Source organism: Calypte anna, chromosome 2, assembly GCF_003957555.1.
Source record: "Calypte anna isolate BGI_N300 chromosome 2, bCalAnn1_v1.p, whole genome shotgun sequence".
Lineage (NCBI taxonomy): Eukaryota > Metazoa > Chordata > Aves > Apodiformes > Trochilidae > Calypte > Calypte anna.
Window position 1 is genome coordinate 129923502 of NC_044245.1, and position 26557 is coordinate 129950058.

Below are 26557 nucleotides of genomic sequence, written 5' to 3' on the forward strand. Positions count from 1 at the left end.
CTTTCCTTGTCCCATTCTCTTTACTGCACTCTTCCTTCTTTGTTTCCTATGGCCTACTTTCTTCCAGAAATCCACACATCTCTTTAACTCCAGTAGTGCTGATGTGGCTCACTCATGATATTAATTTGCAATTCTCTACGTTTTCCATTGTGCAGAGCTGCTGTCTTAGAAATTAAATAATAAAAGCAATTATAAATGCAGCTCTGTGTCTTCTGAAATTATTTGAAGACTTGTCCTGTTTCTTACACAGGAAGAAAAATTTGTCAGAATATCATGATAACTTTTGCAGGGGGTTTTTTGTTAAAAGGCTATAGCAAAGAAAGAGATCTGATGCTTGATACTTTCACTGGCAGAGCTGCTATTGCACAAAATCTGTTGTGCTTTTCTGGATCATCTTTTTGAAGGGATGACCTACTTATTCCTTTTGTGCCATATTTTCCTGGCATTTTTTGTGTCTTTGTTTTTCTTAGGCCTAGAAAGCACCATTATTAATTACTAGCTTGGTCTTCTTTGTTTTGTAAGTACCCTAAATTTTCACAAGTATTTCCTGTGACAAATTCATCAATATTTTGTAATTTACCACTCTGGTTGTAGAAAGGCACTAGTGCAAAGATTTCACACCCACTGCTAGATATAGCTGATATGTGAAACACGTGATAAAGTAATGACCATGGTGGCTTAAATTGAGACTCATTTATTTAGCCCTACATGACCAAGTGATGTGGAAACAATATAAAACCAGATTCATTCATTTTGCATCCCTGTAATATTCCCCCAGCTTTAATGTCATATTTACAAGTCAGGCACTTGCAGAGAATAGGGGTGATGTCTGTGTACTTGAGAGTCTTCAGTGTTTCTTTCTCTTATGGATTTGTCTGTTTGCCATTGAAATTCATCTAAACTTAAATTATATGCAATAACAAGGAGTTCACGGCTAACTATACGCAGTGAGATCAGCATTCTGTGCCAGGAATTTTTAAATTATTATTATTTCTTTTCAATTTTTTTGCATTTTAACACTTCCTGTCTGCATATAAATTAACTATGTTTTAATCCTTGATGATGTTTGTCTGGTAACATATAAAATATGCCTTATACGTATTCTAAGACATAATACTGGCACTTGTTTTTATCAGAACTTCACAATTGAAAATAGAATTCTGTACATGTGCCTTGAAAATAAGATAAAAATGAAGTTGTAAGTTGTAGTTGCTCTGTTAGTGAACTAGAAGAGCTGAAGTTTTAGCATTGATGAATTTCTGGAATGTTATATTTTGACTGTATAAGCAAAATAATAAGGATTGCTAGAATTCTGTTTAACTTACTGATTACTCTCCTGTAGCCTCCCACTTGCCAAGAGCTATTCTAACTTTATTCCTTAAACAGCTCTGCATTACAAGTTAGAAAGATTATAGATCATTGCAGTTGCCTATTCAGTAAGTAACCAACACTTAATTAAATAACTTAAGCTGATCCACTTGTTCTTACTTCCTTCTAAGCCTGGTTACATTGAGTGACACTGTTTCATCAATCACAGTGAGCCTGACTTCATTAAGGGATTATCTAATCATGAGTGCAAATATGCTTTTCGTTGGAGGCATCAACTGGGCTTTGAAGGATTGGTACTGATACTGGATTTTCTCAGCTTCAGTCACTGTGTAAGGCAGAATTAAAGTCTGGAATTTTTACTGTTTTGTGAACATAAGTAAATTAGGAGAATTAGCAAACTTTAAAGAAAACAGGAAAAATTGCCAAAATTAAATTAAAGGTATTAATTGGAAAATATATAGGGGTGCAGTTTCAGACAGGTAAGTCATATGATCAGCCTGAATGAGACAAATAGTGTTAAGGCTGAAAGAAATTACATTAAAACTGATCAGAACAAATAAAGAGGATGTCATTTGGAAAGCTGTCTAACATTAGAAGCAAAGCTGGCAGGTGTCCTAGCTTGTCTATAGTTAGGGTGGTTTGATAATTTAGAGTCACTAAGGTGACAGTGAAGATCGCTGTAATTGGAATTATCTCAGACTGTAGGATTTTCTTCAATTAACTGAGCTTTAGATGAGGTAGTTTTAGTTACAAATATTTTTTAATTATTCTGTGCCATTAATATTTTTCTAAAAATAATAAAATAATCCAGTGATAGTGAATGCACCATAGTCAATCATAAACTTTTCCAACAAGTAATTATTTTCCAGTTTAAAAAAAAGCATCTTACTTCTTTTTTAAAAATTGCAATCTATGACTTTAAAAGTTAATGTTAATGTTATGCCCATAGTGTCAGAATGTTAGTGCCCAGTGTGTCAGAATGGCAATCTCTGTTACCTCTTTTGCCTTTTGTCTGTAAACCATGTTTGAAATAGCTAACTATATATAAAAATATAAAGACTAGAGAGAAAATATGCTGGACATATATTGGCTTTGAATCTCATTACAAAAAGTTTTTCATGTGTATTGAAGAAGAACACCAAAAAATGAGGCAACAAGCAGCATTTAAGATGTGAAAAAAATTCAGTGCCTTCTAAATGTTTGACTAGATAAATCCTGAGGATTGTTGAGCAACTAAAAACATCATTAATTCTAGTTAGGAAGCTTGATTTCACTGGAAGTTCTTGGTAAATAGAAGGATTAAGTTATTGTCTCCTGCTTCAAAAATAAAATACTTTGTGTTTTTGCTGTTTTATGCTTCAGTTACATAAATGTATCCAGTCATCAAAGTAGTAACCACTTGTTTAAACTTTAAAGGTGTAATTTCCAAATGGTCTGTATTTGGTGGTTTATTGAACAATGTTGTAAAGATTAGTGTAGAGAAAAACAAAAAGATGGTGGTGATTTATGGGTAAATCTTTGTTTTTATTTTCTTTTAGTGCTTTAATATTCTATACAGAGTTTTATACCAGGGCTCCAGTGCTGTGTTTTTACTTATTACAAGCCCTAGCTTTATACTCTTTTATAAATTAATCTTTTTGTTCAGTAGACCTGTTGTACTGACTTCTTCATGAAGTGTAGTCTATTATTACAAAGAATATTGCTTTGATCTTCTTGACAGGTTTTAAGTATGGACACATATGTGGTGTTTGATAAATTACCTGAGAAGCAAAGAATGTTGCTGCCTTTTCATAATTATTCACGTTTTCACAATTACTATATGCCAAATTTTTACAAGAAGATGTAATACCTGCACATGGAGAACAGAAGTCCTAGGAAAAGAAATGAGTGAAGTGCAGTTAATGTCCTGATTTTTTCAATGATGCACCTAACATTATAGGTGCAATGTTAATAAAAGTACCATATTTCCTCATTCTTAACAAGAATTTTTAATATTCTGGTAAAAGTCTTTCCAACATAAATGATAACTAGTTTTAGTTGTGATAGAACAGGTGTCATCTCAAGCAGTTTATTTCTTAGTCTGAGAAATCCATTTCCTGGTGTCTGTCACAGTTGGAGATTTTTTGCAAGAGAAAATCTATTTGTCATACTAGGGTTTAGAAATGGAAAATACAGGAGCTTCTCTTACACTCCTTAGTCAAATATGGCCATTGAGGTCATTACCAAATATTTTCTGTACAAAGTACTCCTCCATAAGCTTCAGGATAGATTTTTGGAAAAACACTAATTTGGATGCAAATCAGAATTTTGCTTAATTTCCCCTAAAAAATATTCCTGTCTAGTAATTCTGTATTTGAAGTGATTATGAATACTAAAGCACAGTTATTTTGTATCTTTCCTGACCAATTAATCGATACATTCAGATATTGCTTTTCCTTCAAAAAAGTTTTCTGTGAGGATTGTGGGTTTAGGGGAAGAGTCAGTTACAGTACTGAATACAAGGTGCTTGCTTTTAAAATTTCAGGCACAGTAAACTTCTGAAGTATATTCCAGAGGATGTCATCCCAAATCTCATTTTCTGTTTTCTACCAGTGTATTTCTCCCTGTCCCCTCCCTCCCTATTTGCCAAATTACATAGTCTTGTTTGTTTATTTTCTGTTAGCCTAAATGCACACTTCAGTAGGTTGAAAGTCTATACCTATCCTATACAATTTCAGATTGTAGCTGAAATTCAGATAGGTAGCTGATATTACATAGCTAGTAACTAACCAGTAACCAGCATAAGCTATTTCTTGAATAATCATAGCCAAATCCATATCTTTTCCATTGACCATGTTTTTCTTATTCATAAGATTTAATTGCAGTGATGAATGCAATACTTGTTGCAAATATGGAGCTATTTGCACACAGTAGAAGTAGAAACCAAGAAATTGTCCCTGGTTTGGATCCCTCTCAGACCTCCCTACCTCTTTCTGACATTTTGGTATTTTTGCCTGAGCAATGAACAAAGCTTCTGAAAAGTCTTTAATGTACTTGCTGTTATTGTATCTGTGTGTTGCCAGCCATTAGGACGCAGTAGATCCTGCTCAAATTTGATGTTTAAAAAATAATTTCTTCCCCCAAAAGATGTGAAAAAATCTTCCTGAAGTCAAGAAACTGTATTTAACAACTGAGGTGGTAAAGGATAGATTCAGCTGTACTGGGAAAATCATAACATAAAGAATTACCTAGGATTGAAGTGTCTGGTTGTAATTTTTATTCACAACTGATCTATATTTCAACCAAAATTTGCAGTCAGAGACGACAGAAGCTGTCATTCACCTGAGGGCACTGTTGAGCAAAAACAAGGGAATGGTGGTATGGGCAGATTTTTTCTTTCAGAAATTTGAGGCATGATGTGCAGGCTACTGATTTGTGCTTTTGTAATGCCTGATTCTAGGGATTTGACTTTTGAGCAAGGCTACCCGAGCACTGGCCTCAGCAGTGTTTGTCAGCCCAGCCAAATGATATTTTGCTTCTTAATATGGCTGTTGGACAATCACTTTTGGGTAAACCCCACCAGCAGATGTGACACGTTCCATAAGGTTAACCCCTACATTCTGATAAATTTGAAAGACAGCCCACCAGCTTCCTGAAGAAATAATGTTAACACTGGACATGGCAGGAGAGAGGTGAAAGTTGTTTCAACTTTGCCATATTGTTCTTCCACCACAAAAAATATTTTTGGACTCTTAATTCATGTAAAGATTGGATATTTCAGAGAGATCAGATTATTTCTTGTAATTGGTCCCAATAGTGGGGGAGTATGTTTTCTATCTGCACAGACACTCAAACAAAATCAGCAGAGGATTCAGTGATTGATAGGCAACACACTAATTTCAGCAAGCTGTTAACTGAGAGGTCTCCAAAAGAGAGAAAGTGTACAAAACTCATCTGTAGCAACTGATTCCTGTCTAGACTGGTTGAATCAAGTTAGGTACTGATTTGTCATATGAGAGACATTGCAGTTGTATCTTCAGAAGATAAGTTGTTCTCTGTCACTGCAGGTAAGGTTTAAGAAAGCATTTGTGATAAATTATATTGCCCTGTAATAAGCTAGCTCAGGAGGTCTGGAAGAATATTCTGAAGAAATGTTTTTCTGTTTGCTTTATTTATACTTATTCTCTAAGCATCCACTTTACAGCTGCCATCAGAGAACAGAAGTCTAGAAGGCCCTTTGGTCTGACCCAGTGGGGCCATTCGTATGTTCTCTTGTAGTTTATTTCTGTTTATAGTAGTCTTATTAACCTTCTGTTTTGCTGAAACTTCACTGTAAGATAAGGAACATGATCAGCAGGAAGGATGTGTGAAAGTGCTATTGCAATTGTGTCATACAACATGTGCTGGCTAGTGGAGTTCATAGCAAGCTTTCTTCCCTATGGTACTTCCACAGAGCAAGTTCTCCTGAGAAATTTAATTAAACTTCAGTCAAGGTTATCAATGTATTACTTCTAGGGAGCACATAAAAAACAATAGTATCATATTTTTGCTGAAAACAAACATCACCTTGTTTTCAATTTGTATTTGTTTTAAAATAATAACAATCAGAAATCTGGTAAAACAAGTTCCAGATAATACTACTTAAGAAGCTAGACAGCCATAGTGTGAAGTGTAGATGCACATGTTGCACATATGTTGTGTTGACTGGTTAGTGTCCTTGTGTAATTGGAAGTATTTTTAGTATGTTGAAACTTTGAGAAGTTGGCATCCACATTTATGAGTTTCTTTTGATGAAGCTGTTTATCTTTTTGTCTTTTAATTCCTGAAGCTTAAGGTAATCAGTGTAAGGGAGCCAAAACAGTCTCAGTTTCTGTGTTTTATATAGACCAGATGAATTTAGGTATGTCTTGATATCCAAAAGTGTCCTGGCATGTAAAAAAGGTAATGTTGTGTGAAGATAGCTTCCTGAGGGTTTCAAGATTTTTTCCTTGGGTGTTTGAAGCTTGTTGCAATGACTAAAAGCAGGGCAAACTTCAGGTATGGTAACAGTAGCATCCCAGAAATGGTAGTTATTGACATGGGAACTACTGAAATACTTCTCAGATAATTTTGTCTTTCTTGTAATTTGCACAATTACTGATCTGAGCTTGCATATCTGACCATGCCCCATGTTTAAAGCCTTCCAATTTTCACTTTAGGGACTAGCAGATCACACAGCATGAAGTGCCATACCCAGGCTATGGGTACTTTCTGGTGAGTTAGCACTACAGTAATTGAAGAATCACGTATTTAGTGAAGCTGTTTAATGTATTAATAAAACTGTTAGCAACAATCTCATTACCTGGGATGCGTGGGCTGCATTTTGCATGAATAATCTCTAAGTGTAGCTTCCTTTGTTTTTTTTTTATTTTCCATGGCTGTAGGTTTAAAAACATGAGGGACTTGCCATTAGGTTACAAGTGTAAAGTTTAAGATAAGGGTTCTAAGAAACAAAGTCAAGAGAGACTACCAAAATTTGGGTTACTTTGGAGCAGTTTGACAGAAGTTCTCAAGCAGCTTAACAAGGGTTAGCTTAAAATTAGTCTTGGTTACTCACACTGTATTTATTTTATGGCTTTGGAAATAATGGAATATTCCCAGATAATGCTTTCTCAGATAAAGATTGTAGAAAGTTATCATTTCTAAACACACCACAACTAGATCTCCAAAGTAGCTCTAATTTGTGTCACCATCATTAAGAGATTTCTTATGTTTCCATTCCTGTATAGTGAGGCCACTTCTGTATGTTTTAAATCTTGATCATGCCTTGTACACCCTACATGAATTTGTGAAGGAGAATCAATTCAATCTATAAGAAATTACAGTTCTTTTGTCTCTACTACTGTTAGTGGAATAGTCAACAAGACATAAATGTTCTCTTGGATCTCTTTATTGCATACTCTAACAAGATTTCAAACATAACTTGTGGATACTATTTTTAGTATCAGTAACTTAAATATTATTGTACATTCTTATAAAAAAATGCTTTTAATAACTAAATGGTACATAAACTTAATTTTAAAAATAGTTGCTTCAGGTCTTTTAATGTATTAACTAAAATTCTAAAGTATTCCTTACAGAGATACATTCTGAAATAGGTCCAAAACTGTTTGTTAAAATATAGGATGCATGCAAGAGATCCTATTGGTTCATTTTGCAGAAAAAAAAAAAATTTTAAAAAAAAAAGGATTAGAAAAACAGAAAATGTGTGTTATGCAGTAAATAAAAGCTATAATTGGTTGTTGAAGTGTAGGCAGGACAAAATCATTAAAGACAACACGCTGGCTCTAACTCACCCAAAACAGGAGTGTGAGAGAATACATGCTTGGACTTTCTCACACTGTGGACATTAAATGTGTCGTAGTGATGATTTTCTTAAGCATCTGATGAAGAGAGGAAAGTTTGAGTGTTGGGTCACATGATGTATGTCTGAGGGTTCTGCTTCTTTGATCTCATCAAATACTCTCCTTTGAGTCATCTCACACTTGTACACAGTAGAGTTTGATGCTGTGGCAGGATCACCTTCAGACAGCACTGGTTACAGTTTCTTCCTTGTATGGAACATCAGCTGCTTGGTAGTGCAGAAAACTTGATTCTTGACAGTAATTATAAACACATGGATACTGTAATTCTCTTCATTTTAAAGTGAAGTAATGTGTTTTTTCTTAAAGAGAAAGCTGGGAATGAAAAGAGACAGGGCAGTTGAAGCCAATAAGTAGTTTATTAAAGCAACAGCCAGTGGGCAGTGAGCAGTCTCAGATTTTGAACTTTCTTGTTTTCTGTGCAAGAAGGATCTTCACTTTTACCTTATTGCTTCATGAAAAAATCTTTTTTAACCTATTTTTGGAAGTAAATAAAGCTTATGTGATTGCTTTGTATGTCAGTCTTCCTCAAATAATACTACATGTTTTGTGTTCTCAGCCAAATTAGAAATCAGGATAGATCAGAGAGATCAGAACAGTCTCAATGTTAATTATTTTTATCTCTTTCATGAAAATCCTGGAAATGGTTGGTGAGAAACCAAAATAGGTATTGCCACTAAGAGAAAGCTGTTATTCAATTATAGGCAGTAGACAGTTTTCCCACTTGTGTGGCTTGTATGGCCTGGGTGCTCAGCTGGGATTAAATCCTAGCATCATAGAATGGTTTTGGTTGGAAGGGAATTTAAAGGTCAGGTGTTTCCAGCCCCTCTGCCATGGGCAGGGACAGCCTGCACTGGACCAAATTGCTCAAAGCACCTGTCCTTGAAGACTTGCAAGGGCTGGGCATCCACAAATCATCTGGGCAACCTGTCTCACCACCCTCACAGTAAAAAATTTCTTCCTGTTATCTAACCTAAATCTACCATCTTTCAGTTTAAAACTGCTACCGTCTCATTCTATCACATAAGAAGTCATTCTCCAGCTTTTTTGTGTGCTGCTTTTGTGTACAAGTCCATTGGACCTGATGGGATTCACCCATGGATACTGAGGGAACTGGCAGATGTGGTTGCTAAACCAATTATATTCCAAAAGTCAGGGCAATCCAGTGAAGTCCCCACTGACTGGAAAAGGGGAAACATAACCCCCATTTTCAAGAAGGAAAAGAAGGAAGATCCAGGAATCTACAGGCCAGTCAGTCTCATCTCTGTGCCAGGTAAGATCATGAAGCAGATCCTCCTGGAGGCACTGATGAGGCAGAAGAATAATGAAGAGGTGACTGGGTATGATCAACACAGCTTCACCAAGGGCAAATCATGCCTGACAAATCTTGTGGCCTTCTATGAAAGGTCACAACATCAATAGACAAGGGAAGAGCAACAAACATCATTCACCTGGACCTGAGCAAAGCCTTTGACACAGTCCCACATAACATCCTCCTCTCCAAGCTGGTAAAACCTGGGATTGATGGATGGACCATTTGATTGAAAAAGAACTGGCTTGATGGCTGCACCCAAAGAGTGGCTGTCAATGGGTCCATGTCCAAGTGGAGTCCCACAAGGATCAGCACTGGGACCAGTCTTGTTTGATATCTTTGTTGGTGACATGGATGGTGGCACTGAGTGTACCCTCAGCAAGTTCCCTGATGACACCAAGCTGTGTGGTGTGGCTGACACGCTGGAGGGAAGGGATGCCATCCAGAGGGACCTTGACAGGCTGGAGAGGTGGCACCATGCCAAGCTCATGAAGTTCAACAAGACCAAGTGCAAGGTCCTGCATCTGGGTTGAGGCAATCCCAAGCACTGATACAGGCTGGGCAGTGACTGGCTTGAGAGCAGCCCTGAGGAAAAGGACTTGGGGGTGCTGGTGGATGAGAAGCTCAACATGAGCCATCAGTGTACATGTGCATCCCAGAAAGCTGAATGTATCCTGGGCTGCAGCAAGAGAAGTGTGGCCAGCAGGTTGAGGGAAGTGATTCTCCCCCTCTACTCTGCCCTCATGAGACCCCACCTGGAGTACTGCATCCAGTTCTGGAGCCCCTGTTACAGGAGGGACATGGACGTGCTGGAGTGTGTCCAGAGAAGGGCCATGAAGATGATCAGGGGGCTGGAGCACCTCTCCTATGAAGACAGACTGAGAGAGTTGGGGTTATTCAGTCTGGAGAGGAGAAGGCTCTGAGGAGACCTTATTGTAGCCTTCAGTATCTGAAGGGGCCTACAAGAAATCTGGTGATGGACTTTTTAGGATGTCAGGTAGTGATAGGACTGGGGGGATAGATTCAAACTAGAGGAGGGTAGATTTAGATTCCAAGTTAGGAAAAAGATCTTCACCACGAGGGTGGTGAGACACTGGCACAGGTTGCGCAGAGAGGTGGTGGAATCCCCATCCCTGGAAGTTTTTAAGGCCAGGCTGGACAGGGCTCTGAGGAACCTGAGCTAGTGGGAGGTGTCCCTGCCTGTGGCAGGGGGGTTGGAACTAGATGAGCTTAAAGGTTCCTTCCAACCCTGAATATTCTATGATTCTATGCTTACTTTCACACTGATTTTCTTCAGACCAGAATTTCACTTAAGTGCTACCCTCTATCTTAAGCAGTGAGAAATAATTTTGTGAATGCTGCTGCTAATCATATTAGCTGCCCACCTACTTTTTCAGTTTTTCTGGCCAGCTGTAGTCTGTTTCTCTGTTCAGGTTAAGCTGCATCATCTGAGACTGCCTAGTAGAATGATATGACTGGTATCTCATGCCACAGATTTCATTATGTGGGTATTTTCTCAAATACTCATTTGCCTGTAATAGCAGAAATTTAAGGGCTTTGCATGTTGCTTGACAAGACTGACAAGAATATTTGTATGAATAAATTTTCTGTTATCAGTAGTGAGTTAAACATAAAAGAGAGTAGCTTTCTATGTATATGAATCAAATGGATGTGAAAATGTTCAAGACATCTGAGCTACGTCATTGGACTGAGTTGATTAGTGTTTACTGTTTCTCTCAAAAGAATTTGCACCTTTGTAAGATGGTAGATGTTTCATTCATTGACATAGATTTCCTATTTCTGTTTGATGACCTGAAACCTTCAAATGTGAAAGGAAGGTGTACGAGTTAATCTGGTGACTGTTTTGTCCCAAATATGTAATAACATGAAGACTTGTAAAAAGCATATTTGAGACATACTTGGACGTAGAATTCATGGACAAAATTTGCCTCATGTATAGTTTATTTCCATAGTATAGGTTGTTCTACAGATTAATCTTACCATCTTAAGCAGTAAGTGGACCTAATAGATATAATCCTTTAAACTGTATGAGAGTTCTTTTAGAACAAGAAAGATTATAATAAAATCAAAATCCAAGTATCTTGATCCCCACCAAAGTTTTCTTTCCCTTGAAGTAGAAAAATTGTTTGTGCTTTTAGGGTTTTTTTCCTTCCTTGCCTTGCCTTGCCTTGCCTTGCCTTGCCTTGCCTTGCCTTGCCTTGCCTTGCCTTGCCTTGCCTTGCCTTGCCTTGCCTTGCCTTGCCTTGCCTTGCCTTGCCTTGCCTTGCCTTGCCTTGCCTTGCCTTGCCTTGCCTTGCCTTCCCTTCCCTTTCCTTTCCTTTCCTTTCCTTTCCTTTCCTTTCCTTTCCTTTCCTTTCCTTTCCTTTCCTTTCCTTTCCTTTCCTTTCCTTTCCTTTCCTTTCCTTTCCTTTCCTTTCCTTTCCTTTCCTTTCCTTTCCTTTCCTTTCCTTTCCTTTCCTTTCCTTTCCTTTCCTTTCCTTCTACACCTTTAGCTTGATGTATTGTGCAATAAGTTAAATTGATTTTTCTTTGCTAGAATCTGTGTGAAATACAGTAGAATCTTAGAGTATAGATGGAATACCATTCTGGCCATGCTTAAAACTGTACCTCATGCAGTGTTCACAAAAGTGTTCACAAGGCCAAAAGAAAACTAATTTTGAAAATACATAAGTAACAGTCTTGCTCCATAGAGTTTCTGACTCTGGTCAATCTGAAATAAGTTTTAATTTCAATTGAGAAAAACTTAGGACTCTTCCTTTCTTGGCAAGCCAACAAAAGTGTTCTGCCCATCTTTGTCAAAAATAGATGTATTTTGTTTTGGTTTATTTTAATTCTTGTTTTACAGTGTCCACTGCGTGAAGTTTTCTTCATTTCTTTGACATGTTGACTGAGTAGTTCAAATGAGAGATATAGATTATTTTTATTATTTTGGACAAACAGGACGTATTATTTTGAGTTGTCTGTTTTATTTTGATTTCTGCTAAGTCCTGCTTTTAAAGCAGTACTCAAAATTCATGTGACGGCTAAATCTTTTGAAATTGTCTTCTGATAGTTTTTACCATTGGGATACAATGGTCATACAGTTTTAGATGTAAACTTGTAGCTTGAGTGCCAAAGTGTAACTTCTTGAGAATGCCAAGAAAAACCTTTAGCTGAAATAGACATTTGCATCATTTTCCTGGTAGTTTTACTAGTACTTGGATCCCCACATAGCCACTTGTCGGATGTTTTCCTGAAAAAAAAGTGATCTTTGGTTAGTTCAAGGTCAGTATCATAATAAAGTCCTTGCCAGTATATTGTGTCATCACTATACCATGTTTCCATTGTTAGGAAGCTTTGTCTTATCATTTGATTTTGTAGCCAAAACTAGCAAGGAGATAATCTTTTTGAAGGGCTGTGCAAGTTCTTTTTGATACTTCTATGAGCAAGCATGTAGATGCAAATCTGGTACTGGGAAAATGGCTGTGATTTTACTGAGACTCTTCAAAGCAAAATTCTTATTTTTCAACAAAGCGAAAAAGAGGTGAGGGACTCAAATAAATTCACACTAAAATAGGAAGTTTTCAGAGAAAGGGTCCGTTTTGCAGATACGAAAGCAAAACACATGGGGATTATTCAAAAGAACACGTGCATGTATGTGGATACTTGTGGAATGTAGTTTGAGCTTTACTCTTCAATTGAGGTTTCCAAAAGTTGGCAATAATTTTCTGTTATTGATATCATCAATATCAATTGATATCATCTGTTATTGATATCATCAGTGGCATTTATTTCTAGGATTATTTGGGCTTCTAAGCCTCTCTGAATCCAAACAATTTATTTCTATTCTATGCCCAACCTGCAGGGAAGTTTACTTGGCTCAATAAAAATACTTTTTCCACTTCCCCTTGAACATTTGAACATTGCATTGGACTTCTGTTGAATAGGGAAGAGAGTGTAATAGTGCTTCTTCCTGGACACACAGTGTTCCAACTGGAAAGATAATACAGAACCTTTATTATATAATACCTAGAAAATATATAATAATCTATTAGATTTCTTCTGCCATCTACCATAAAAGCCAATTTACTGAAATTCCAGTGAACTACACTTCAGGACAGTATCACCCTTGGGTGACAAAGTCCACAAAGTACATGCATAGGTTCTGTGACTTTGATAATCATTACACAAACCAGTATTGTTTGTATTCCCACCTAGGCAGAAAGGTAGATGTGCCTCTGACTTGCATTGCTAAGTGTTTCTCTTGAGTATGAAGGAGATTAAAGAGAACAGTACTTCCATTTTTACATTTTTACAGCTAACTTCATTCTTACTGGGTTACAGTTGGTATATCAAAAGGTGAAATCTTAGATTGTGATAAGATACTGATAGGAGTCATGCATGTTATTCCAGTAACATTTACTGAATTGAATTCAGGCTTAGAGCCATTGGTAATTATTTCAAACTAGTTTCTGCAGATAACTGACCACCATTATCTACCTAGAGAGAAGACATTGTAAAGCTTTCAGTTGTTAATATATAGTATGCAACTTTGGTGTTTCTGTTATGCTAGTTAATGGATTTTCTTCATAACCTTGCAGATTAGCAATTTTTTCCTGATTGCCTTCCTAGGCAGTTTTTCCAACTCTTTTAATGTCAGTGAGTCTTTACCTTCCCACCAAATTACCAGTGATTCATTGCATGAATCAAGACTCACAGCTACGTTCTTAACTCCTCCTAAGTAAAGATTTCCACTAATTTTAACTTTCTCCATCAAAGCACAGGAGTAATAGAGACTTGGTAGAGTATTCTCAGAAATGAACAGTGACAGTTATTTCAAATTATTGGAAAACTGGTTAAAATAGAGAATCCATAGAACTGAAAATCAATAAACTTAACTGATTAGGGGTCCTGTCTGAAGGTTTCACATTACTCGTATGTGTCTGAAGAGCAGCAAGACAGTACAATAGGAAATAGGGCATTTTTTCTTCCCATAATTACAGGAATAGTAAGGTCCTTCTATTTGCATTAGTTCATCTGTGTTCTTGCAGTGATTTTTATGGTTTTTTTTCATTTTCCACTAGAATATGTAAACTTATCTCCACAGATACGCTGCTTTTGCTGGTTCTTTGCCTTCCAAAACACAGACAGAAGAGAGTAGGAGAGATTCAAAGTCATATAGAAATTTTTTTTTTCAGTCAGAGAGCACCTGGACACCTAACTGATATATATGCTCTTGAAAATATCCCTGTTTTTCATAGAATTCATTCTATGTGGCAATAAGGCATTTTCCCCATATAAATATTTATGACACATTGAACACCTGAGGGTTTTACTCATTTTATCTATTGGATCCTTGGTGTTTGTACTAAGTAATTTCTAAATAGGCTGGTCTGGGTTGGATGCCTCATTGGATATTTGTCCATGTTGAAGCCTACCACAGGAAATGGATTTTTGCCCAGGATCAGTATGGCTCAGCTACCAAAGTAATAAAGTTAGCTTGGCTATATTGCACATCCAGGCTGCTAGAACAAGGTTTTGTGCATTTCTCACAAGTTGAGCCTGAATTCCCAAATTGCATGCTGCATTCTGACAGACTGGGAATTTTCTAGTAGGTGCTATAAAATTGAAAATTCAAACAAACAAAAAAAAGCCATTATTGATTTTTGTACTATATATTTGTGTATGTGATTGTACATACGGATATATTGTATGTGTATATATATATATATATATATGTATACATAATGATCATCACTCCAAACAGGTAAAGCTTGTTAGTATTTATGTAAAAATTAATGAAAAAGCAGTATGGGTACATAATATCCAGTAATATCTGTTATCTTTTTCATCTTTAATATAATACACCATAATAACACCACATAGAAGCAGCATTTAAATGCCAAAGGTGTTTTTCATTAAAAGAAAAACTTGTCTTTATGCCTGGGCTTTCTAATTGTCTTTCATGTCGTTATCAGCCCACAGTTAGATGGCTCCAATGAGATCATAGTGCTGCAGTTGGAAGCTTTGAAAGTGGCAGACTGCTGCAGGATGTGTTTCATAATAATTCTCCATTTATTTTCCAGTAAGGTATAAAGTCAAATCTCAGCATGGCTTGGAGCTGGGTGCTTTGAAGCTGCCTCCTAGCACTGAGAGAGACTTAGGGCAGTTGGAAGCTTGCCAGGCTTGATCAGTCAGACAAGCATGAAGATGCAGCTCCATGTGTCATCTGCTCCTGGAGTGGGCTTACAGAGGTCCTGGTTCTGACCTTTCTTTCCTGCTTCAAAACCACAACTCTTTTCTTTAATTATTTTTGAACGAGTTCAGAGGGCACCATTTAAGATACAATTTTGAGGCTCATTAAGATAATCCAAGCTGGGTTGCCACAGTCTGTCCTTTTCCTTGTCCAAATTGTAGTAGTACAATGAAGCAATGGGGGAAACAGAACAGGCCAAAAATAAATATGTTTTTTCTCTTTTTTTTGGAGTTGTTGGGGTTTTTTGGGGTTTTGGGGGTTTGGTGTTTTTTTGGGGTTTGTTGGTTTTTGGTTTTGTTTTTGTTTTGGTACTTTAAGACTGGCTGTTTCATGAATCAGACATGGCACAAATGAGGTGACACAAATTCAGTCTGGCCTGGAATTCCACACTGAGGCTCTCACAGCAACTTGCTAAAAATGGCAATATTTTGTGATGGCCTTGTTACAAAAAAAAAATTAAATCATATTCAGGAATTATTAATTTCCCAGTCTTTAGTTTGCATGGCACTTCACGTGCTTTAACTCAGGTAGTCCTTTTCTAAGATACTCTGGACAAACTGAACCATGATTTACTCAAACATTAGGCTAGATACAAGTTTAATTGTCGTGATACAGGTGAGATGTAGCAACCTAGGAAAAAAAGAAGGGGGGTGGGGGTCCAGGAAGCTGAACATGAGAAATTAAAAAGGAGCCAGCAGTGTGCCCAGGCAGCCAAGAAGGCCAATGGCATCCTGGCCTGTATCAGGAACAGTGTGGCCAGCAGGTCCAGGGAATTGATTCTTCCCCTGTAATTTTCCATACATCTGAAAGCTTTAAAATCTGAGGCACTCAACGTCCCAGCACCTTTCAGTGAGCAATTCTGTATCAACAGATGGGTATTCTTTACCTGTACTGTGGATTCTCCTCCTTGTGGCATATATTCTGTCTCAGTGTCCTGGTTTGGGCCAGGATAAAGGTGATTTTCTGTCTTGTACTTTTGTTTAACCTACACTGTTGGAAATAATGTAGAAAGAAAATTGGTAAATTGGGCAGCATTTGTACATGACATCTTATCTGCTGTGGATATCGTTATTTGAAATGCCTTTAAGATACTCAGAACAGATGAAGACTCTAATATAGAGAAAGATAAATACTATAACATTTGGTTTGGTGGACAGCTTACAGCTATATGCTTATTCAGTTAAGATGCTGCAGGTAGATTCTGTATGTTGAAAGTCAGATATCAGGTTAGTTTACTGAATTACAATGACTGTTTTTATTGTTAGTACATTAATTCATCCTATCCTAGAATAAGAAGCCTAAATTTGCATTTTGAGGCTTTCTTGAATCCTGCTTTGAATCACTGCCAGTGTATTTGGCATTTGTTTCTGCATCTTTTTATTTATTTTGCAGAACACTGAATGTTAGTCAATGGGAGAATATCCCAATTTATTCCAATGGGAGTAAATAACTTTGTTAAATTTCTCATCTTTGACTGTAGTAACAGTGAATCATCTGATGTTTCCATCTTTAATAATATTAAATTATTTAAACTTGTGTATCTAAGAATTATTCAGTGAATTGTTACATTAGACTTTCTCATCATACGATTGAATGCCTGGTCAAGAAAACATTAATCTGTAGGAGCCTGGGATTTTTTGGACCTAAGAGTAGTGTTGTGATGGGTGCCATCCAGTGACTTCATGATTTCCTAGGAATGGTCAGTGGCAAAAGCACTTAAAATAATTCCACTGCATGCTGTGATATTCCAGTTCCAGTGGCAAACTTGTATATCCAGCCATACTGGTAGCTGACTTAGATAACTGCTCTGTCTGTAGTGTTCAAGAGCAACCTTTCTGGTGTGAAATCACAGCCTTTGTAACTCAAAATTGTAAGTCCTTGAATGTTATTTGTTGTGTTGGGTGTTTTTCCCCCCCTCAATGTATTTAGCATACCAGTGAATGAGAGCTAATTCAGCATCCTCCTGAAAGGTTCAGCCAGCTTGATGAGACAAAGTTGCTTCCTGTAAGGTCACCTCCATATCAAACCACCACTTAGTTCAGTATGTCTGTCTGGATGGAAATGTGATCCAAAACAGACTGGTAAAACTTCTAACAAAATCTTAAGACCAAAATGTTAGATAACATCTCATAAAATAAATTCGAAGTTTTAACTATTTCTTTTTAAAATGTCCAAGAGAAATATGCAGATTCTCAAAACAAACCTTCATCCTGCCTAAATATGTAAATTTATTTTAATCCAGGTTTTTCATATAAGAGCAAAGACTTGAACTTTAAATTCTGAAATTAAATTTTAAAATAACCCAAGAAAAGCTAATTCTTGTAGTAAAAAAATTAAAGAAAAATTACTGTTGAACAAAGTACTCTGCCAGATTTCATCCTGGTCTTTTTAAAGTGAAAGCATTCATTTAGCAATAACAATATTGAACACAATAGTTTCTTACTGCCCTTTCATAAGGTAGCAAAATAAACATACGGTTTGTATTAAGATTTTTTAAATAATTCTGTTGGTGTTACAGAGGATTTAGCATTTGCATGTACCCATGTTACAATTGGGAAGTTTAGCACAGCTTTGATTTATGAATATTTGGATCAGTGTTTAGCAGACTGTAGCCTCTTGCTCTGCTTTTGAAGAGCTGTTAAAACATTGCATGAAGAAGCTGAGTTTGTATTGTTCCTTGCCATCACATCGTTCACATAATTCCTGCAGTATTGTAAAAGTTACAATTTAATTCCTGTCAGGAGTATTTCTGTAGAATGCCATTACACTTCAAATTAGCATGACTTATTTTAAAGCAAATTCTGTTTAAAAAGCAACTTCCTTAGTGGAAAAATACGTTTGGCTTCTCTATAAAATAAACTATTTCATACATTCTGATATTTTGTTACACAAAACTTTCTGTAGTTGAACTGATATAAGAAGCAAGTCTGTCTGTATGACTGAAATTTTAATTTGTAACTTAAAATTTGTAACTTTATTAGACTTTCAGACATAGGTCTTACTGCAGTCTAATATGCTTGTGTGTGTGTCACTGTATTTTCCTGTGACATTAATATGTCAGTTTACAAAATTATTTTGATAATGTTCAAAATTCAAATAAATCTTGGAACTCAAGCAAAACAAAACAAAATTGGTTTAGATGAAGAATTCAGTAGAAAATTGTAGCAAACTTTGGTTAGCCAAAAAAACAAACACACAAACAAACATGATTCTTTAGAGAACAGCATGTCAAATAAATTTCTAAACTGTTGGAGACTCTTTGATGAAGTAGATTGTGTACTTAGAGCAAGAAAGAAACTACACAAATGTTTTTTTTTGTAGTTCCTGCGTAACAGGGAAAGAAGAAATCCTTTTCTGTATTTCAGTTTGTGTGGTAGGCAAGATTTTTATTTCCCTGAAAATGGCACTACTATTTAGCAAAAGCAATAAAACTGGGTCACATGCCATGGTGATGAAGCATATGTGATTGGCACTTTGATTCCATGGTTTCACACCTGTGTCTCTCTTTCCATAATTTTTGTAATGTGAAGAGTGATCTCATGATGGGCTGAGGGGTTTTGATCACAGTTAAGGCACAGCTATGCAGAAGGCTGGAAATTTTACTTCAATATTGTCTTTGAATAACCTTAATTAAGCTGAGAAGCTGGAAAAATTTTACAAATGTAGGTGCTTTCAGTCTGGACCAGTTGCACTTCCAAAGATCATGTTGCTTTACAGTTATTCTGTTAAAGAATTATCCTGTAAAGTATCAGTAAGAGAAAATAAAACTGATGGAAATGCTTATAATGAAATTTGCACATGCTTACATTTGTTATTGTTGAAAGCTCTTGAGAGAATAAGAAAGTGAAAATACAATGAAAAAACACTGCCAGTTGTTGTAAAAGACCTCTCTGATTTGGAAAATGTGTTAATTACTGGTCAGAAGTATTAGGTTGTGTGTTTATCTGGGTGGTTTTATTGCTTCTCTTTATGGAGTGAAAACTTTGAGGACATGTCTTTACCATCTAAATACTTTTATCAGGAATGGAAAATAAAAAAGAGTTACCTGGTTAAGATTGCAGTGACCTCAGGTGGGACTGCTTGCTAATTATGCGAATCAAATATATTTATTTACCCTTGATTTTTTGATGTACTTCTCTGTGTGTGTTCTACAGGACATGCTATTTCATTGCCCTTTCACTAGATATATGTGTCATATGCCCTATTGAACTCAAGGGGTTAAGCTAGTAAAGTTACCTATCTCAACACATGAAAAGGAAGAATTAGCCACAGTTCCCTAGCTACCAGGGCAGCTTTCAACACCTTTTCCATAACGTCTACTATTGATAGGTTATATAACTGTGAAAGGACAAGAAAATGCACTGAAGTGATCTAAGAAGTAAACTATCATCTTGACATGTTTTTTCTAGCTATTGAAAACCTTTCCATATTGCAACTCATTCTGACAGTGAAACTGTAGAATTCCTCCGATGTAAGTACCATCTGGTTATGCTCAAAGCTTTAAAGCTATTATCTCAGCATAAAATTTCAGCATCCTATACTTTTTTCTTCGCCAAACTATCCATTTTTAAGCCACAAATATTTTTCCAGTCCTTTCAGATTTTATCTAAAAGTATATTTTAACAGTATTTAAATAGTTCTTAAACAATAACAATTTATCTTGATAGATGACATGCTGTGTTTTTTCATTTTATTTTAATTAGCCATTGTGGAACCAAATTCCCTTTTGTTTTATTCCTTTGAATACTGTTTAATTATAGTTATCATGCCAAATATCTTAAAGGTTATTTTACCAATACAGTTTCACTTAACATAAGCCATGTGGAATCAATAGTCCTGTTTCCTAAAGTGAATGCTTGGAAAATCTTACATTCATATGTTAAGAGTACACATCCTTTCCTCATTAGTTGGAAAGTACAGGGATTTTGGCACAGGTTCTGTGTGGAAGCATTGTGCAGCCTTTATATGGATTTTGTTTTTAGCCTTTGATGACACTGTTTAGAATAGGAAGTATCTAATAAGTAAAGCATTTTGTCTAATGTGCTGCCAGTGTGTTTAATATATGCCTGGAGGTCTGAAACATTATCTTCTCCACTACAGTAATATGCATTTAATTCTCTGAAAGCAGAAGGTCGAACTTTTAAAAGGGACTCAAAGTACATTTTCAACTAAAATAATTTAAAACACATGGGATAGGGGACCAGAGTAATGTACAGTTGGTTTTTATGGTTTAATCATGATCATGTTAATGCACACCAGTAGCTAATTAAAGAAAACTTTTATTGTTCATTTTAAATGGGTTATGTAAAGAGTAAGAGAATTGATATAATGCAGCCCAATGATAAATGTTACCGTTACATTTGCAAACAGCAAGCTGATATTGCTGTTCCTGACATCTTTAAAGTATTGTCCTGTTTATCCCATAGGAAAGCAAAGAATCTTTTTAGAGTTGTTATACTAAGAGTCATTCCCTCTCGTATCCTTATCCTTTTAGAGAGAAAAATAAATAATTCCCAAGTTTATTACTAGCCGTATTTTCAGGCTAGCTGTGAAAGTTGGTGGGAATGTTTGATGTTTACTGAGAGTCAAAATTGATGCAAGAAGTTTCAGTGGTACTTCTGCACCTTTATTTTGTACCCATTGCTGTTATATAAAGCTGTCTTGCAAATCATTACTCACTTGTTCCAACTTTTAATAATATATGTGGTAAGAGCTCACATAAGTCAAAATTTCATTGCAGAACCGGGTGGCATGGAAAACTGTAATAGGATACAGTGTCTTTCACCTTTCGGGCACTGGTTCATATTCTGTACTGCTTAGTACTGAGCAGAAGTTGCCATCTGACTGCTGTTTGGTGACCTGCCTGAATTGATTTGGGGTCTTAGTAAGTTTCTTTAGTCAAATGTCTGCATAACAGGAAACTCAGCAGTTGGGACCAATTAGCGCCCTTGCAGTAGTCCTCACAAAAAACCTGAAGTCTGAATAGGGATGGAGGCAGAGCTACTTTCTCACCTTTGTGGAATCACAGAATGGTTTGGATTGGAAGGGACATTTAAAGGTCATCTAGTGCAACCCCCCTGCAGTGAGTAGGGACATCTTCCACCTGATCAGGTTGCTTAGAGCCGGGTCCAACCTGACCTTGGATGTTGCCAGGGGTAGGGCTTCTACCACTGCTCTGGACAACCTTTGCCAGTGTTTCACCACCCTCATTGTAAAATGTTTCTTCCTTATATCTAGTCTAAGCCTACCCTCTTTTACTTTAAAACCATTCCCCCTTGTCCTGTTGCAAGAGGCTTTGCATCCCTTCCTTGAGGTGATTTGCATAGACCAGCACATTTAACAAATACTAAATTATACAAAGAGCCAGAAGAAAAGAGAACTACTCCTCAAGTCAAATGTATTTAGGTGTGAGAAGAGAGGATCTGTTAAAAACCCAAAAGGACTGTGCTCTCTCCCTCCACTCAGTCATACACATGTAATGCTTTTCTCCCTGGAAGATTATAGTTTTGTGGGTGACACTGTATTTTCAATCCCTCTAGCCAAATCAAGCATATCCTTCATACCAGGTTTCTGTAGAAATTTTTACTGCAAAGAGGAGAGCAAGACAATACTATATAACACCCTCAGAGCTTCATTCACTACAGTACCACACTTTCTAAAAAGATTTTTTGTCAGACTGAACTGATGGCTGTGGAGCAGTTAAAAATTAATGACTTTAATCAGCATATGCCCTCTGCTCCATGTCATGCAGCATCTCCATGAAATGATACAGCCAGGTTCTTTCACAGCTCCACCCCTGCTGCCTTCTGCTTGCCCTCAGCCCATAAGCAACACAACCAACTATGCCATTTTTGACAGTGCCATCAGTGCAGCATATGGGCAAAGCACTATAGGATATGAGACAGAAATAGCATACCAGACAGTAAATAACCTAACTTTTCTAAGCTATTAAAAAGATCCAGGGTTTCCGGGCTCACAATATTGTACTTCATTAAAATGGTGTCTAGTTATTTTTACAGAGATTGCATTAAAAGTGGTATCACCTTTACAAGTCAGTGATACGATTCTGCATAGAAATCAGCTGCAAGGAATTTTGTTGGTTATTTGAAAAATATGTACATGAGTGAATCTGAAAAGTTTGTAACCAGAGCTGACAAAAACCTTTTCAAAGAAAATCTCAGCTACTTAATGGTTCTGCTTAAGGATTTCCTACGTAGCAATTTTTTCTGGTATGTTCATTCCTTTTAAGAAAAGAAGAGGGACTTGCTTCCTTTGATTCATAAAACACAAAATAAAAGAACCTATGAAAAAAATGCTTTTCTTTAACTACATCACAACCCAGTATCTGAAGTATATGTAGAATCTACTAATATTGTTGCAAAAATAATAAAGTTTGAAGAAATTCAGTAATTCACTCTTTCATTCCTAGAGTTAAGTTGTTGATAAATTTGAAAATACTTGTAACTCATGATTGTATTTTGTGGTTAATATACAATTAATAATAAGACACAGTTTGTCATAGTTTATATCTCCCTTTTTTAAGATTCAGTTGAGCAGAGAAGATAAAGAGACAGGATTGAAGTCCTGGAACAAAGAAATTGTATCATTGAGGCAATATGGAGAAAAAAAAGCAACAAAATAGTGGACATCAGTAGGGTGGAGACTGAGAACAAGACAGAAGTAATTATTTTACTTCTGTATAAAGCCATAGTGATCCCAGTTATTTCATACTATGTAGGATACTCAAGAAGTGTATAGTGCAGTTACAGAAGTAGAGAAAGAAAGCTAAAATCATTAAAGTGCTTGAGCAGTTGCTTTGTGAGGAAGCCTAAAAAGTCTGGGATTTCCCTGTCTGTAAAGAAGGCTGAGGGAGGTTTTGATCAAGGTTTACAAAGTAGTAGCAACAGTGATGAAGCTGAATGTGGATCTGAACATTCAAATCATACACTGAAAAAGATGGGTGGAGGGAGATGACACTAATAGAAAATAGGTTTAAAGCAAAGGAAGAAAAAAAGAAATTGAAATAACTGCCCCAGAAGGTTGTAGATGCCAGACACTTGCAGCGTGTTCAAAAAGAAATTCATGGACACTGAGTCTAGAAGTGATTACTAAAACAACTACACAGTGTACCAGTGGCATCCCAAATGGAACAGCTGTGGATTTTGGGGGAGTAGGAGAGGAATGGGTCATGAATCTGACTGAACTGGGCATTCTGATGTTAGCTCTTGTGGAGAGCAGAAACACTTCTGGGCAGCACAGCTGGAAGTGCTAGTTATGCTGTGGAAGCTATACAGGCTGAATGTATGGCTCTAAATTCCATATGAATCCAAGGAGTTGGCCGTTATTATCATTATCGCTATTGTTAACAAGTATCTGTTTTAGGATACACTCCTCCTCTTGTCTTTGAGCTCCTTTGTAGGATTTCTGTTTGTTTCATGAGCAGTATTGGAAGAGATTTCTTCCTGAAGGATTTCCGTATTTTGGATATCTCTGTCCCTTGAACTGGCACTCTGTGGTCCCTGAAGACAGCCTTGCAACTATTTGTTTCACTCTTGCATTTCCTGTGATAGAAGGCGCATTCTTTTTCTGTTTATCAGTGGTGTATGTTTTCTTTTTGAAATATTTCTATATGCAATGATTTCTTATGTGAAACCCTCTGAAACCTTATGGTGAGCCTTGGTAAACTAACAGCTTGTACCCTCTCACAGAGGCAATCTTTAGGTAGTGCTGACGTTTCCTTCAGCTTTGGTGTTTTATACAAGGCAGCTGTCATTTCCATGACTCTTAAAAAATATTTTTCATACAACATAATATTTATACAATTTCCATTTAATCTTTTTATGATTTTGCATTAGATTAGGTGAAATAGAATGTAATGTTAAACATGGTTAAATATTTTTTTTAGATTTATATTTAAAAAAAGAAAAGTCATTTAAGCCTAGAAATCATTACTCCTTTTTTTCGTTTTCCTTCACGTGTTCTTTTGGCACTTAATCTGTTGTGAGTCATCATTTCATTGGAACAGACACCTGCTGTGTTTTCATGAGTTATTACTGTGTTAAAGTAAACTTGGCAGGTATTTTTCTAAGAATTCTCTTTTTAGACATCATGTTTATATAGTGATTGTTTGCTGCCACTGAAATGGAAATAGTTGGAATATGGGTATCATAAGTTGATACAACATTTTCCTTTGCAGGTTTCCAAACAAGAGCAGAAAAAAATGGATGTGTCTGATGGAGGAAAAGTTGAGACTTCTTCCCGTTATAGCGGGGCACAGGACAGCGGAATTGGCAGTGACAGTGTTAAAATCAGAATTGTTCAGATTGAGCAGCACAGTGGTACCAGCCAGCACCGCATTGCTCGTCCTTCCCTCCAGTCCTCCATTGTCAAGAATCTCAATTTCATCCCCTTTGACATTTTTGTAACAGCAAGTCGAATCTCCTTGATGACTTATTCATGCACTGCCTTGCCTAAATCAAAATCTGTACAAGACCAGAAAGATGGTGAGAAAATAAGCAAAAGCTCCTTGAACCTTCCAGAAACAGCCTCAGGTGGCAGCCATGAAACCAAGAAGCCCAGTCAGCCCTGCATTTCTTCTGTCACAGCAGATGATCTGTTGAACAGTAATGTTCCCCTTCCTACTGGGAGAAAAACTGGTCTTTTGTCCCTAGAAAGCCTGCACGCTTCCACAAGATCATCTGCCCGACAAGCCCTGGGTATAACTATCGTTCGGCAGCCCGGTCGCAGGGGAGCTGGGGACATAGAGCTGCAGCCATTTCTCTACCTCGTTGTATCACAACCCTCTGTGCTCCTGAGCTGCCACCACAGAAAGCAAAAGGTAGAGATATCCGTGTTTGATGCTGGTCTTAAAGGAGTAGCCTCAGACTACAAGTGTACTGGTAAGAGCATTTAACATTCACTTCTCATTGTCACTGCCATAATAATTGCACTTTTCAAAGTTACTGGGGCGGTGGAAAACAGCTGAGAGACTTCTAGGACATCTATTTAAAATCAAATTGTAAATATACATATATTTCGGATTATACCCCACATCTGAATCATAGTAAGTGTATAAAATATTTGAAATTCTCAGTACCAAACTTTATAGCAACCGGATCTTCCTGTTCCTCAATATTACTTCCTCAGTACCAGATTGCAATAGGGATTGTTGCAGTTCTCTAACTTCTCAATGTTGTAAGCCAGGCTGATCCCATAAGAACCATTTTTTATGACTGTATATGACAGTCTTTTTCTATTAGCCTTCTGATAAAATTTGAAGGTAAACATTTTAGAAGCACCTGGTGTTTGAATCATAAACTGTAAGGAAATTATAGTGATATCTCAAATGAAATCTAGTGATGTCATATATTATAATTTTTCATTCAGCTTAGTAATAGTTTTTCCTTTTCGTAACAAGTGGCACTTTTTTTTCATATGCAAAGCTTATAATAAGAAATACCAGAGTAACTGTTCAGAAGAAAATACTCTGAAATTTTCTTTTTCTCTTTTATCTATACCACTGAAGAGAGAAATCTATTACTGTAGTTCGTTTTCTGACAGCTAGTACCAGGTGCAAAAATGTAATGTACACCATTACAGAGTATTACCTAAAAAAAGTGTAAATGAAAGTGCTGAGATCTACTGAACACACAGCCAGAAAAGTGTGGGGTTTTAAATTTTTCACTGAATGAGAACTATAGTTAAAAAACATTGCTAGTTTTTTGTTGCCAGAGTTCATATAGCACACCACTTGTGAAAAATAGTACATTTTTTTGTGGATGTATACCTTTCTTTGTTGAATAAGGTGGTATCTTTTGAAAATTGGCATTCAAATAGCATGCATATGTGAAAGACTAAAAATTCTGATTTTAGTAGACTTTAACTTTTTTAAGAAACCTGAATTACAATGAAATAGTGAAAAAAATCAGTTAGCTGGAAAAAATGATAATTGAAATACAGAGATTTGTCCTTTGCAAAAGAACATCTTTTACCATGCTTCCATTTTCATCTTTCTCTACTGTTGCTGTCCTGTCTTGAAAGAAATACAGCTGTGTCCTGAATTTTATTTGCTCCAGATTCTCATGTGTATTAGTTAGATGTTATATAAAAGGTGGTCACTGTGTAAATAAAAATATTAAAAGAATTAACAGATCAATTAACGGTGCAAAACTTGAAAGGAAGTTGGAGTAGCTTTAAGGTAAAGATCAAAACTTCATTAATGTAGGGTTTTGGAAATTTGTGATATGACTTCTTCGTTTCCCATGTCTGAGGCATTCAAGT

General features: G+C 36.5%; 1 protein-coding gene across 1 annotated transcript in view; it reads left to right on the plus strand.

Annotated features, from left to right (window-relative positions):
• The window catches only part of VPS13B (vacuolar protein sorting 13 homolog B), a 417894-nt gene that overhangs the window by 280018 nt on the left and 111319 nt on the right, over nucleotides 1-26557 (plus strand). Inside the window, 1 exon segment of the mRNA XM_030444536.1 lies at nucleotides 24474-25176. Within this exon segment, the coding sequence (XP_030300396.1) occupies nucleotides 24474-25176 (703 nt within the window).